The 14577-nt window shown below is 42.0% G+C and overlaps 3 protein-coding genes across 5 annotated transcripts; 1 reads left to right on the top strand and 2 right to left on the bottom strand.

The window, feature by feature from the left end:
• Window positions 1-2440: 2440 nt before the first annotated feature.
• On the top strand, window positions 2441-3166 carry LOC120809298 (histone H1). The gene has a single exon (XM_040163004.2). The coding sequence runs from the start codon at window positions 2494-2496 to the stop codon at window positions 3103-3105; it is 612 nt and encodes a 203-aa protein (XP_040018938.2). The 5' UTR covers window positions 2441-2493; the 3' UTR covers window positions 3106-3166.
• Window positions 3167-3176: 10 nt separating this feature from the next.
• LOC120809303 (histone H2A-like) lies at window positions 3177-4645 on the bottom strand. The gene has a single exon (XM_040163008.2). It carries the CDS (start codon window positions 4617-4619, stop codon window positions 4236-4238), a length of 384 nt encoding a protein of 127 aa, XP_040018942.1. The 5' UTR covers window positions 4620-4645; the 3' UTR covers window positions 3177-4235.
• Window positions 4646-6125: 1480 nt separating this feature from the next.
• Window positions 6126-14180, bottom strand: LOC120809309 (cytochrome P450 2F2). 3 transcript variants are annotated; one of them, XM_078082585.1, is made up of 13 exons: window positions 14010-14164; window positions 13801-13899; window positions 12950-13201; window positions 12180-12342; window positions 10376-10528; window positions 9893-10053; window positions 8882-8950; window positions 8684-8788; window positions 8187-8325; window positions 7503-7588; window positions 7193-7294; window positions 6929-7070; window positions 6126-6544 (listed from the first exon to the last, which is right to left on the bottom strand). In XM_078082585.1, exons 3-13 carry the CDS (start codon window positions 13109-13111, stop codon window positions 6342-6344), a joined length of 1485 nt encoding a protein of 494 aa, XP_077938711.1. In that variant the 5' UTR covers window positions 13112-13201; window positions 13801-13899; window positions 14010-14164; the 3' UTR covers window positions 6126-6341. The 3 variants fall into 3 exon arrangements, with proteins under 3 accessions (XP_077938711.1, XP_077938709.1, XP_077938710.1); XM_078082583.1 differs by lacking the exon at window positions 13801-13899 and having other exon boundaries at window positions 14010-14180; XM_078082584.1 differs by having other exon boundaries at window positions 13801-14142.
• Between the last annotated feature and the right edge of the window lie 397 nt (window positions 14181-14577).

Genomic DNA, 14577 nt, shown 5'->3' with positions numbered 1-14577 from the left:
ATATAATATATTATATATATATATATATATATATATATATATATATATAATATATTATATATATATATATATATATATATATATATATAATATATTATATATATATATTATATATTATATATATATATATATATATAATATATTATATATATATATATATATATAAAATGAGTACAAGCCAGAATGCAGATTAGGGGGAAAAAAGTACTGGCCCATTCAATTAATCGCACGTATTGACCAGTAGTGATGTCAAAGTGAAGCTTTCTGAACCACTGAAGCTTTCCAGCCAATTGTATCGGAAAAAGATTCATTCATTCAATGCATCGCAAACTCGATCTCTGCTGTTGAAAACCTATAGTGCATATATATCGAATAGCCTACCAGTATATTTTGGCCCAGTTATATGGAGGTAATATAATTAAAAATACCAGCAAGTGCTTCCTACTGCATGTGAATTGTTTGAATGTGGGAAGTGATTTGCAGAGGAAAGGTCAGTGGGGCAGTGATTGTGCTTTTTGAAAGGTTTCTTATGACAGGATATTGAGGTGCTTATGGACACATGGGATGGGACATGAAATTATTATTGATTTTTTTTGAGAAACACAATTTTCTTCACAGTATTGGGGTTGAGTCGGTTTCTTTTTGTAGATACTGTTTCCCCAGCTTTAGAAAAAACGCGCTCACATGGCACGGATGAGGCAGGAATGCTCATAAGATTACGTGCTAATACAAATAGATGTGGGTACACATGTTTGTGTTTGACCCTGTGTGCAGGATAAGCGGTGTGAAGATGGATGGTTTTATTGTAACAGTCAAAGTTAGGTATAGTTTTGCTAGATGATTATGCGTAACTCTGGGCTAGGATCAGATGGTTATACGTATAACTACAGAGCTTTAAACCTTAAGGAATGCCCGCAGAGAAAGACCATGCTTCATCTGCGAGCGAGTGAGTGTTGAGTAGGCTAGAGCGGGGAGCGGTGTCAAACTCAATCACCATGGGCAAAAAATAACCTGCCATAAAAATCAAGATACCTGATACGTATGATACCAGAATTCAATCCAACACCACCTGCAAGTCTCCCCTGCAATCTCCTGCTGTAAGCAGAATATAGTTGGGTTGGGCGACGTCAGATGCCCGTTGGTGACAGGTGGGCCGGTATTGGGCAAGCCCAAACCCATAGGCCCACCAGGGGTATTCCCGACGGCCAATCCGCCCCTCTGCATGCCAATATCAAGAGGATGTACTCAATCTACATCTATATCACATGGACCTGTTTATACAAAAAGTGCAAATTGATCAAAAAGTTATATAATCTAATTACATGTCCATGATTATACCAGTAATCATCTTCAAAAGGGATCTTTAAACAATATATTTTTTTAAATCTATAATATATAGGAAAATGATAGACTACTACTTGGACTTTTTGGCCGTGCTGTCGTGTTATAACATGTACGTCTAGGTCTGGTCTATGCCCCGAGGCCCTCATCTGGGTTTTCATGTATACAACTACTTTGCAATAAAAAGCTAGGTTTCATTTGGTGTTTTAACCAAAAATGACATTTACAATCCTGTATTGTAAGTTTGAACTGTGCAAGAAGAGCTACCACTGAGCAGACTGTAATATCCAGCAACACGATGCTGGCAAATGTGCAACTAAGTTAGAAGAGTAAAATAAGCTATGAAGGCTTGGGCTGAATCTTTTACATAATTTATGTTGAATGCTTGAAAATAATGATGATCGGAATAAGTATTCATAACAATAATAAGGATTACGTGGAAATTTTTATCAAAATCCAAATTTCAGTGCAGACTTCCTTATTCAGCTGAAAACTATTACTGGTAAAATAAGTTACATTGCAACATTTATGCTTTCCAAAAGAGGCAACATGTTTGATGATTACAAGTTGAACTAATAAGTGTTTTCAGCAGAGGACATGTCCGCCGAGCAGCTATAAGCCTTCACCGTCATCAGTGTGTTTGCTGCTCCCGGAATAACTTCAGTTTATTACAAACTGATCAACATCCGATGGTTGTTTTCACATTGAGACCCTGAATAAGCATGTGGATCAGATGGAAAACGACTTTTGATGGCGATATGATGTTATTTAAATACTTTGAAGAGAGAAATGAGTGGGAAAAGCCGCTGATCACTGCTGTCCACGGCGCTGAGTAGGTGAGGTTTGGAGGCTCCTCAAACAAAACGCATCGATCATCAGAGCTCTACGTGACCTGAACATGAAGAGAAACTAGTCCGCTATCGGCTCCTCCGCCTTCAGCCTCCAGCACCTGATGCACATTTAGTTTTTAGTCTTTAATCAGTGGAGAGAAAACACAAGTGACTCGACTTTCAGACTGCACGAGGAGCTCCGGGCTGGGTTGAGTCTCTACGGTTCTCATGGTGCGTTTAAGTTCAGTCCGCTGCTTTCAGCTCTTCATCAGTCTCACTCTCTCGAGTCCTCGACGACACAAACGCACAACAACGTGACAACATGGCAGAAGTAGCTCCAGCTCCAGCCGCCGCCGCGCCCAAAGCAGCCAAGAAAAAGGTGTCCAAGCCGAAGAAGGTCGGCCCCAGCGTCTCTGACCTCATCGTGAAAACTGTGGCCGCTTCCAAGGAGCGGAGCGGCGTGTCTGCTGCCGCCGTCAAGAAGGCTCTGACCGCCGGAGGATACGATGTGGACAAGAACAAGGCCCGCGTCAAGACCGCCATCAAGAGCCTGGTGGCCAAGGGGACTCTGGTCCAGGTCAAGGGGATCGGGGCTTCCGGCTCCTTCAAGATGAGCAAGACCACCGCCGAAAAACCGGCAAAGAAAGCCGCTCCTAAAGCCAAGAAGCCCGCGGCCAAGAAACCCGCAGCGGCCAAAAAGCCCAAAGCAGCGGCAGTGAAGAAAGTTGTAGCCGCTAAGAAGTCACCGAAGAAGGCCAAGAAACCCGCAGCGGCCAAGAAGGTGGCCAAGAGCCCCAAGAAGGTAGCAAAGAGCCCCAAAAAGGTGGCCAAGAGCCCTAAGAAGGTGGTGAAAAAGGCCCCTGCAGCCAAGAAATCTCCAGTGAAGAAGGTCGCTAAGCCCAAAGCCAAGAAAGCAGCACCCAAGAAGAAGTAAACTGATGTGACAAACACTTCTATAAAAGGCTCTTTTAAGAGCCACCCAATCCCTCCTCAAAGAGCTTTGCCTTTATTTATTTTTTTCAGACTTTATAGTGTTTTGACTTCTTAAAATTATTTTAATTTACTGTATTTAATTGAACTATACAACTGCTGATGGGAAAATTTAGGAAATCCACTATTTTCGAGCCAACATGAGCTTCTAAAGACCATTTTATAAGAAAATATGGTTTTACTTATTCAAGGACAACACCTGCCGTTCTTTGATATCCAAATGTTGCTCAGACTCCAGAATTTGGCCCATCCATCATCACTGAACATTTGTTTTAAATGGAGAAAATGTACATTTCAATTAAACATGTATAAGATTGTAAGAATTAGGACAGTTCCAAGTAAATACTGTTATAATACATTTAAAAAATAAACCCATCAGGAAATAGTTTGTAGACAAGGTGTGAAGCTATTTCAACATGGAGCAGATAAGGCACAAATGGCAAAACATTCCCTCAATTATGTGGAGCAGAAGCCAAGAAGAAGTGAGCTGATATCAGTCTGAAGAACAAACACCTCTATTAAAGGCTCAATCCTTCCTTAAAGAGCTTTTTTCCTGCAAGACTATTCTACAAAGAAATCTTGTATAATACATCTTTATTATACAAAAGCATCCAAATGTTGCGTAAAGTAGAAAACATGTTTTTGATTGTCACATCCTGCGAAAGAGCATCCGGTTATTGAAACCTTTATATTACCCATCTCATGCTACAATCAATTTAAATTCTAAAGGAATATTTAATATTTGTATTGAATAAGAGTGGCTCCTTTAAAATGTCAAATCCTTATTTTTCATTCTGTAATCTTGCCTGTTTGTCTTCCTGTTACCTTTCTCTGAAAGTGAATCCATCTACATCAAGTGTCAAACAATGTCTAAACGGTTTTATGCTTCAGCTGCAGTAGTGTCCTTTCTACGCGATACATTAAAAGGTTTTGAGGTATTTATTAAGTTGTGTGACTTTATTGGGATTATCTTATTAAGTAGGACCACATAATAGTCACAGGAGGATCACATCTCTTTTCATGTGAGTGGGTGGCTCTTAAAAGAGCCTTTGTGGTAGATGGAGGTCTCCGGCTTTACTTCTTGGCGGGCTTCTCGGTCTTCTTGGGCAGCAGCACCGCCTGGATGTTGGGCAGCACGCCGCCCTGAGCGATGGTCACTCCGCCCAGCAGCTTGTTGAGCTCCTCGTCGTTGCGGACAGCCAGCTGCAGGTGACGCGGGATGATGCGGGTCTTCTTGTTGTCGCGGGCGGCGTTTCCAGCCAGCTCCAGGATCTCAGCGGTCAGGTACTCCAGCACGGCCGCCAGGTAGACGGGGGCTCCTGCGCCGACACGCTGCGCATAGTTCCCTTTACGCAGATGTCTGTGGACGCGACCGACTGGGAACTGGAGTCCAGCACGAGAGGAGCGGGTCTTTGCCTTCGCTCGAGCCTTTCCACCGGTTTTGCCTCTGCCGCTCATTGTTAGACTGTTTCAGGGAAAGAAGCGTCTGTGAACGCGTCAAACCCTCCTTTATATGTCCGCGGAGCGGGCGGGACGGTTCCTGACGCGCGCACCAACCAGAGAAGAGGCTCCAGACAGGAAGACAGAGGGCGCGAGCTCACAGTTTTTGGCGGACATTTTTAAATCATTTTCCGCCAATGAGCAGCGGAGACTCGCTCGTAGAGTCGCGGCTGAGCTCCAGGAGGAGTCCTCCACCAATCAGGGGCCGGAGGTCTGAATCAGCGTCACCGCTCCTCAGCCGGTCCACACTTTAAGAGCCGCGAGTCTCCTCTCAGAGTTCACTTCTCTTAACCAGAGCGACACTAGTCGATCATGGCACGAACCAAGCAGACCGCCCGTAAGTCCACCGGAGGCAAAGCCCCCAGGAAGCAGCTGGCCACCAAGGCCGCCCGTAAGAGCGCCCCGGCCACCGGCGGAGTGAAGAAGCCTCACCGTTACAGGCCCGGTACCGTGGCCCTGAGGGAGATCCGTCGCTACCAGAAGTCCACCGAGCTGCTGATCCGCAAGCTGCCCTTCCAGCGTCTGGTGAGAGAGATCGCTCAGGACTTCAAGACCGACCTGCGCTTCCAGAGCTCCGCTGTTATGGCTCTGCAGGAGTCCAGCGAGGCTTACCTGGTGGGCCTGTTCGAGGACACCAACCTGTGTGCCATCCACGCCAAGAGGGTCACCATCATGCCCAAAGACATCCAGCTGGCCCGTCGCATCCGCGGAGAACGAGCTTAAACCCCCTGATTCTACTCGCAACAACGGCTCTTTTAAGAGCCACCTCACTCTCTGTAAAGAACTCATTCCTTAACGTGACCATTATCAATTTAGTGGAAAACACTGAGGGTGAAGAGTGTCAGACATTCCCTGGATCTCATGAAAGACACCTACTGTCACCAAACGTTACCTCTGAACATCTCAGTGAAATAATCCACAACATACCTGCACATAGGGCATTTGGTGTCTGACCCTGTCCAGAACAACATCTTATTCCTGCTGACAACACAGATGTGTCCGCGCTAACAGAAGAGATTCTGGGAAATATTTTAATGTGCATGTTAGTTTCTTCCAGCTGTCATGAATAACACATCATATGCAGTGCTTGTCATCGGAGGTGCGTTCTGCTGATGATACTTGATGACATCTTCCATTGCTACCACAAGGTGGTACCATAATACAGATTCTTAAACTGAACATGTTTGTAAGTCATTTGTTAGTAGTTATTTCTCTGTGCCGTTCAACCCCTCTGAGATTGGTGCACCCACTTTTTGATCAAACAATAACATATTTTCTATTGCTAATATAAACCATTCGACCATGTACATTATTGGTGAATTGACTAAAGTCATGAGCAATTTAAACTCAAAATACTAATTTTAAAAGACCATTGCTACACATGCCACGTAGTAGTTTTCACCTGTTCCACAGCAAAATTATGGTGTGTAGTATAACAAAAAACAGACACGCTAGACCAAATGATTCATTAATATCCCACTTTCGTATTTATTCTTAAACTAAAAGCACCACTATAAAGCTAGTGTTATACATATTTATATACGCGTAAGAGTAAAATGTAGCATTCACCAGCGATGCTTTTGAAACAAGTATATGTTTTATTAATTGTTAAAGCTGATGTATGTAGGTGACAAGTAAGTGCAGATCAGATCGTGTTGTTTGCTGGTTGGTTAAAACAATCTATAAATTTGGGATTTTCTGCGATACCCGGAGTTGGACCTTCATGCGATAAGGTTTGGGAGTCAGAGTGACCCCATAGACTGGAGTGAAGTCTGGCTCTCCTGCATCCTCAGGCCAGATGAACTTAAACTTCCTCAGCAGCGTCACCGTAAACAGGAAGAGTTCCATACGGGCCAGACCCTCTCCGAGACACATACGAGGGCCTGAGACATACAGAATACAATATAAAAAAGAGCTCATAGTCATGCATTTACCCTCACAGTGTTGTTTGTTTCTTATGCTCTCCTACCCCCACTACTCTCTACCCTCAACGCCCCACTAAAACACTGGGCTCCCAGAACAGAGTGGATAAAGCTTTCACTTCACTAAAACTTTCCCCACTTTTTAGAGTAGGTTAAAGACCTTCAATAAAGCTTATAATTGGGGCTGGTTCAGGCTTGCCTAGGCCAAGACTGCAATGACACGTTCTACATGACAACCGGTGTTGCATATTATACAGATTCTGAAGCCACCTCAGGCCATTTCGTTACTTGTGATTTTGGTCTACATGAAGATAATTGATTTGACGAGAATTGAAACATACATACCTGCAGAGAAAGGCATGAAGGCCTCTGGTTTCACAAACTCTCCCTGGTCATTGAGGAAGTTTTCAGGGTTGAATTCATTTGGGAATTTCCATTGGCCCTCCTCATTCAGCACTGAGGTGAGATTAGGGATGATCAGAGTACCCTGTGGACAAGACATGAATCAAAAGAGGAATGAATAATTTGCAGAGATGTACATTCCCAGCAGAGACGCCTACATTGTTTTACACAATAGTGACAGAAAAGACAGGACCAGTTGCTTCTTACCTTGGGGATGGAATATCCATTGAGCTCTGTGTCTTTAGTTGTACAGTGGAAGACGCTGAGTGGAACAGTGTTGGCTACTCTCTGGATTTCATGGATTACGGCCTGGATAAAGAAAAATTTAAATATCATGTTCCCATACTTAAACACCGGCTCTCAAAAGATCAGCCACACAAAAAAAGCAGCAAAATGGGAACTGGCACGAGGATTGGTATGTATGTGAAATGTGAATTGAATTTACCCCAAGGATGTACCCACGGGTGAACATATTGAATCCAAGATTTATTGGCTATGTGAAAAGTGTGAGATTTACCTGCACATAAGGCATGTTGTTTCTGTCCTCAGAACTGGCCTGATCCTTTCCCTCCAGCACCATGTCTATCTCTTGCTGACAACGCTCTGACAGAAACATGAAGGATGATGAAACTAATTTGCAATATTTTTCCTACTTCAAACTGCCTTCTGTTGAAGAGGCTGTCTTTCTGGAATTTGCCAAAGGCCTCTAACAATGACCCGTGGTACACTCGTGAGGGTGGATCTTATTTTCTCAAAGGTGAAATTTGTTGAGGGGGAAAAACTGAAAGCCTTTACTGCAGGGACATACTTGATCTATTGCTATTACAAACACTACACTAATCATGCAGAACTGGAGTGAGAGCTTTCTGCATATTTGTAGCTACAAGTTGCATCTTGTCACTGATAGGTTAGGGCTAAGAGGTAGGGTCGATTTACATCAATTCGGAAGCACAATAGTTCCCTCCCTGGCATCATCAACCAGCATGCCACAGTGTGCTTGGGTAAGACACTTAACCGGTAAACAGTTCCCCAAGGCTGTGCTGTCCCTTTTTAAGAAAGAGACATTAATTTAATGAGACAATTGATACGTGTTCCAAAAAAAATACCTTTTCAATTCAGGACTTTTACAAAAAGTATTTCTGTATAAAAGAATCTACGATACAAACAATTATGAGCATTCCTTTGTAGAATATTTGCATACCTTGTACTTGTGGGTAGTTCATTAAGTAGAGGAAACCAGTAAGGAGAGTGTTGGAAGTAGTGTCAGTCCCAGCAAAGTGAAGATCCAGAATGTACATAGTCAACTGCGCTTCTGAAAAGGACGACCGATCATCACCCGGCTAGAGAGAGGAGAATGACAATGCAAATGTGAAACTTCAAACTTTAAGGGCAATATTAAATTGTTCATAATCATACCGTCATAAGGGGTTGCGTCAAAAAATTGGAGAGAAATGAAGACGCTGAAGACATTTTAATGCTGATTGACCAAGACTCGACACGTCACATCTAAAATGTTTTGCTGCAAAATCATGACATCGCCTTTTCTCCTTGTCTCAGTCCTATCTCAGAAACGCTGGCTGGCCAGTTCACCCAACCCCCTGCACCTCCCCCCCCCTCCCAATCCTAAACTTTTGCCAAAAAACAACAAGTTTGCATTATTCAAAAATGTACCCATCTTTTCTGTGTTCAATGATTCACCTTATCCAGCCGATCCAAGTAGCAGTCAACAAAGTCGCGCGGCTCTCCAGGCACTCTGGTCTGCTTGTGCTCATTCATCAAAGTTTTTGCAATCTTCTGACATGTCTGAAAAACATTCACGTCAACATTCATAATTTATAATCTACTTTCAATTGACAAAATGCATGCAGAGAGAGAGAGAGAGAGAGATTAACCTACCTCAACGTTCTTAAAGGCCTGTCGGAAGGGCAGTGGCAGGCTTCTGATCAAAGGAAAGGAGTCATAAAGCTGTGTAAATGAAAAGAACACGCAATTTTAGATTATTCAATATCAAAAACGTATATTCTGCATCTTGGCATGAATCAGTCTGAACAAATTATTTTATTATCACATATGGGCTAAGATTCTGTGCTTTGCTGGAAAACAACTCTTCTGTGAGTCAAGGCGAGTAGGTTTGCAAGGATACACATCAATCCATGCTTACGATGCAAGTGCACAGTTTATTCGGACCGTCAGTTACTTTAGTGTGGCTTTGGGAAATTCTGGACTGAAGTTACGTCTTTGTGCACCCCTCGACTGGCAAACCAACGTTTGCGGAGATCTCCATCCATGAATTGGAGGCCAGCGACGGGTCCGCCATAATCCGCCAATGACGGGTTGTAGAAGTGGTCATATTTGCGGATTTCTTTTTTTTTTCTTGCGGATATTTCCGACAAAAGCTCTTCAATCTGATTCATTCTCTCGTGAAAAATCTTCGTTTTAATAATGGCAGTATTAGGCTATGAAACTGAGACTCCGGAAACGATGTAGTTAGCAGACTAATCACAGCCTTGCGGGCTGCAGGAGGCTTGCGTAGCTTTTGATGCCAGTCTAGAAAAATGTGTCGACTCACGCAAGGAGGGGTAAAAAAGGCAAGCAAGGGGCTCTTGAAAACGCGCATGCATAAACTAGGCTTAACTCTCGCGGTTAGACAATTGTCAGCTTTGCAAGCAACACTACCATTAGCTCCAATTGTAGCTTTTTGATTTGGGCCAACGGACAAACAAAACAAAAAGGCTGAGTATGTGGTAAACATTATACCTGCTAACAACCATCTTAGCCTGCTAAAGTTGGCTCTAATCACCACCGATCAATGAAGTACGGCCCCACTGAGCCGCAAGCTTAACTAAAGTCAGATGTATCTGATATTTCTAAGCGACATTTGAAGACAGAAGCATGCCTGTGACTCACCATAGCCCATGGCCCGTTGGCTATCTTGGCATTCTCGGTGAAGCATTGAACAAGTGTTTTCATGGTCTCATCCTGATACTCAAAGCGTTTTCCAAATAGAACCTGGCAGATGATGTTGGAGGCCGCATTGTGAAACATGTTTTGAGGACTGAAGGATTTGCCTGGAGAAGACAACATGTCCACTTAAGTACAACACAGTATTGTGCAACAAAATTAACTTACCAATTAACAAGCAAAAATAATCTATCTTTCACATTAGGATAAATTACATCACATGTCATTTAGCTGATGCTTTTATCCAAAGAATCTTACAATAAGTGCATTTCAACCATAAGAATACAGACAAAGGAACAATAAACAAGAAAGTGCCATTTCATCGAGCTCCACATTGTAACATTATCAAATATTAATAAAATATTAATTTGATGTCAGTGTCCCTGATTAAAGTGAACGCTGCCATCCATGGGAGGACAGATGACATACCAATGCTCTTCTCCAGCGTGTCCACAGTATATTGTATCTCTCCATGAATCCTCTCCTCCATGCTGTCCTTCCCCATTCCAAAGTTCCTCAAGTTCATCAGAGCAAAGCGACGTTGCTCCTTCCAACTAGAACCGTAATCTGCCAGAATCACTCCTATAAAAGGCAGAGTGGCACAAAAGCATGCATAGAAATGTCTCAAGATATCACGGTTTACTTTGATTATAGCAGAGTTTTTCCAGAGCTTGTTAACTTTCTAGCATGATTTATCTTTTCCTCTCCTCAATATGTTAATGAGAAGATGGTTCCTTCAATGCAGAAGACCATGTTGTTTACTTTCTTACATAAGTACTAGAATGACTTTGCGTGTCACCATCTCGTTTGCATTTGGACTAATTGTGTAATGTTGTGCAATGAAAGGGCTTTTACAGCCAACAGAATTGAATGGAGTTTGACTTTAAGTAAACAAAAAGAGGAACAACATGGCTTTCAAAAAAGACTTGGTTGTTGGAATAATATAGAATGTCGCCTAACATGTGAGTGGGCAACTGCAGGACAAGTGCATACAAGTTTGATGACTGATGAATGGAGGTCAAGGTTTGATGAAGAAAGGCGATAAGTCCTCTCCAGCCCTGCCTCTTTTTCCCTGGTTAACTGAATTGTAAAACATACATCAGTTACATAAGACTCTTTTTTTCCCTCCTTTTGATTAGAGAGGTGCGTTCAAACCAAATGCAGCTGCTCTGTATTAAACAAAAACTTAATCCTATAACCCCGGTTTAAGCCTCCCTTCACTAGTTAACGGTAAGTGTGGGATTTATCACCTTTAAAAGGCACTTTGGGGTTTACGTCCTAGTCATATTGCTGAATTGCCGCCCCCACATGAGCCAGATCATTCAACAAAGATGATTATAGTCTCCGTGTGACCTTCATTTACTGTATAGCTCAGGTGCCTGCTTCTAGCTTCTCAATATTTCCTATCATGCTGTTGAATAGGTCACACATTTCAACGTACTTTGTGATAATTGCAATAAAAAAACTGCACATTGACCCTTGTCAACAGTGGGTGAGTGGGGAGCACGGTCGTCCTCCAATCAGAGGGTTGGTGGTTCGATCCCAGGCTCTGCTAACCCCGCATGTCGATGTGTCTTTGGCAAGACACTTAACCCAACATTGCTCCTGTAGCTGAGACTACAGTGTGTAGTTGTAGTCGGAACGGGTGAATGATGTCATGTAGTGTTAAAGCGCTTTGAGTTGTCGGAAGACTAGAAACGCGCCGTACAGTCCATTTACCGTTTGTTTTAATAACATATATTGTGGGAGCTATAATCCAGTTATTTATTCTAAAATATAGTTAGTTGGGTTAAGTGGAGCAGTATTTAGGTAATACTGTGGGCACCCGCAGGTTACTTAAGGGCATAGCCAGGTAGGACCAGCATGCACCTGGGTGACTAATATTTTTTTTTACCAGCGAGATAGCGAGCCAGAGCACTGCATAGGAAGGTAGCCAAGTTTTATTGTATGTGTTCGCCGGACTCTGCAAATAAATGTGAACAAAAGGAATCGATTGCCTTGACAATCCACTTTATTGCTGCCTGACAAAAACAAAGCAGTAGGTGCAGCCAGTGACCATTTGTTTTAAAGATTTGTAGGACAAATGGCCACTACATATATACTCACACTGACTGTCCCATCTCTATATGGACAAAGATAAGTGAACATTGGAATGTTGTGTTGCTCTTTTTAAATAAGCTATGATGGACGATACATTCATTAGCTGCTCATTGAAACATCATGTATGTCCTACCTTTTCTCTGGGTGCTGTCATTGACAAACAGGTCTTGGGGTCTTCCAGCGAAATCGACACCCTTGGTCACCAAAGCCTCCTTTATGGTCTTCATCCCATTCATGACTACTACTGGTTTGGGACCGAGAAATAAACTATAGACATTTCCATAGGTCTTCTTCAACTGGGAGAAAAGAAGATGACATTGTAGTGTTTTAAATAATTTAACTTTAGATGCTTATTTACATTCCAACAATTCAATATAATCAAAACAACATGTTTTCTGATATAGTTAGATCTTTATCCTCTAACCTGGGAAATTAGGTTAGCAGCGTTGAAAATATATTAAACAAACTCATCAACAAATTAAGATGAAATAATGTAATTCATGAGAATCATCACATAATGAAAACATTAGGAGAAAAATTAAAACAACTAACAGCACATTACATCAAGCACCTGACCTTGGGCCTTGCAAGTACTACTTTGTGTGCAAGTTAGACAACACCTAATAAGTATGCGTGACCTCAGCTACTGGTTGGCCATAGTCCAGTAGTTAAGAACACAGACTGTCAACTCTGTACAGGGAAAACGTCCGTAATCACCTATTGCGAGTAAAATAGAAGCTTAATGACTCGAGACTTAAAGACTTGTCACGTTTTTATTTTTCACATTTTGCCAAACGTTTAAGTGTTGAAATGTTCTCAACACATTTTGTGATAGTGATTACATTCATACAATTACAAGAGAATGTATTGGAAGAGCCACATCGTCCGTTTCAGCTGTCTTACCCTCTCAAAGTCCTTCAGGGGGTTCTCCAGGCTCAGGTCCAAAATGTTCCCCAGTATCGGCCAGACTGGGGGTCCTGGTGGAAAGTTCTTGGGCCTTCGGGATTTGAGTTGAACGACGATGAAGACGACGCAGATTAACAGCAGGATTATTGACGCAAACATGGTGGAAGGGACTGAACTGAAGAGTTTACTGGCTTTCTGCGAGTGTTTCTCGGTTCTGAATCCTGACTCCTGTAGTTATATTTTGCTCACCTGTGGGTGAGTGGGAAAATCAAACAGAAACAGGTTACACTTTGACAGGCAATTGTCCACCAAAATATCAGTTTATATAGTGCTAAACGTTTTCCATAGTTTGACACAATTATTGTCATGGCTTGTTAATAGAGGTGAATACAGCAAACCAGTTACACAATACGATGTAGAGATATGTTTTTTTTTTCAGATACTGTAGTTAAAAATCAGAGGCATTTTCTTTTACCACCTTCTACTTGACTACATTGCAGAAAGAAATATAGATTCTTAAACCTCTTCAATTATTCGTCAGATTGTTCCATACATATGAACATACGAAGAGCGTCAACGATATTTATCTTTATAATTAATGACCAATATCCCAAACATTTTACACTTCTACAGGTTCTCAAAAACTACTCATTTTATTTTTGTTGTATTAATTATTTCTATAGCTAATCTTTTAACATGCAGTCCGAAACTCAAAATGAATAAAAAACATTCAATCATTTATAATAGCGTTCGACATCTTTTCTCGTTTTTTCCTGCGTTGAGATTACTTTGAATACTTTACTTGTTGTGGAATTCACAGAATAACACCAGCGTCATACGTCACTCACCCCAAATGACGTGATTGTATTTATTTTATTTACGTTGGGTTCAATATGATGAAAAGGAGCCGAAGCGCAGCGGCTGCTCGGGCCGATGAGTGACGCGTCCTGCAGAACATGCAGGCGACCCGAGTGAAGAAGTTGGTACCGAACCAACCACTTAGTCTTCATCCTCCCAAGTGTTTTCTTGTGAACCTGAAAATAAGAACAAGTCTTACCTTCATATCGCTGCTTTTTAAAGCGTGGATCGGAATCACTATTAAACTCCCGTCATGAACGAAACCACCGCGCACAGGACGCGACACTGCGGGCTGCTGTTGTTTCATGTGGTTACGCAACGATCTTGTCTGCGCAGTTAACTCCCTCTGAAGGTGGTGTATTAGCCAGCAGGGAAACAGGCCATTCATGCACATTGGGTGTGGTCTAACTTCCACACAATATAATAGACAGAGGAAATATTGAAGGGATTTGAAATATTTGCAGCTCTGACAGCAAAGGCAAACATGTTGTGGTGCACAATGCTGCAAAGTGAAAAATATGATTAACTGGTTTACAAAGGCGTTTGCTGAAAACGTTTAAATAACAGAATGCGTTATTAAATAAGAGAAAACCGGAAAAATCCCAGAGTATACATCTGAACATACTACTGAGACAGAAACAGATACTTGTTTCATCTGGTTGCCATTAGTAAAATACTTTTATAGAGGGGGGGGGGGGTATTATCTCTTTCAATCAGAATATAATACTCAAAGAAAAAAAGCATTGTTTAGTTGTTTGTTACTTTTA

The sequence above is a fragment of the Gasterosteus aculeatus genome, chromosome X, assembly GCF_964276395.1.
Source record: "Gasterosteus aculeatus chromosome X, fGasAcu3.hap1.1, whole genome shotgun sequence".
Lineage (NCBI taxonomy): Eukaryota > Metazoa > Chordata > Actinopteri > Perciformes > Gasterosteidae > Gasterosteus > Gasterosteus aculeatus.
Note: the sequence above shows the minus strand (reverse complement) of the source record. Positions and strands in the feature narration are given on the sequence as shown.

Bases quoted from the DNA above. Each gene is read 5' to 3' on its own strand.
- LOC120809303 (XM_040163008.2), bottom strand. From the start codon at position 4,619: ATGAGCGGCAGAGGCAAAACCGGTGGAAAGGCTCGAGCGAAGGCAAAG.
- LOC120809309 (XM_078082583.1), bottom strand. From the start codon at position 13,111: ATGTTTGCGTCAATAATCCTGCTGTTAATCTGCGTCGTCTTCATCGTC. The intron at 7,295-7,502 runs GTAAATCTCACA...TTCTTTATCCAG, and splicing joins ACAACATGCCTTATGTGCAG to GCCGTAATCCATGAAATCCA. The intron at 6,545-6,928 runs GTATGTATGTTT...TGTATGTCTCAG, and splicing joins CTTCATGCCTTTCTCTGCAG to GCCCTCGTATGTGTCTCGGA.
- LOC120809298 (XM_040163004.2), top strand. From the start codon at position 2,494: ATGGCAGAAGTAGCTCCAGCTCCAGCCGCCGCCGCGCCCAAAGCAGCC.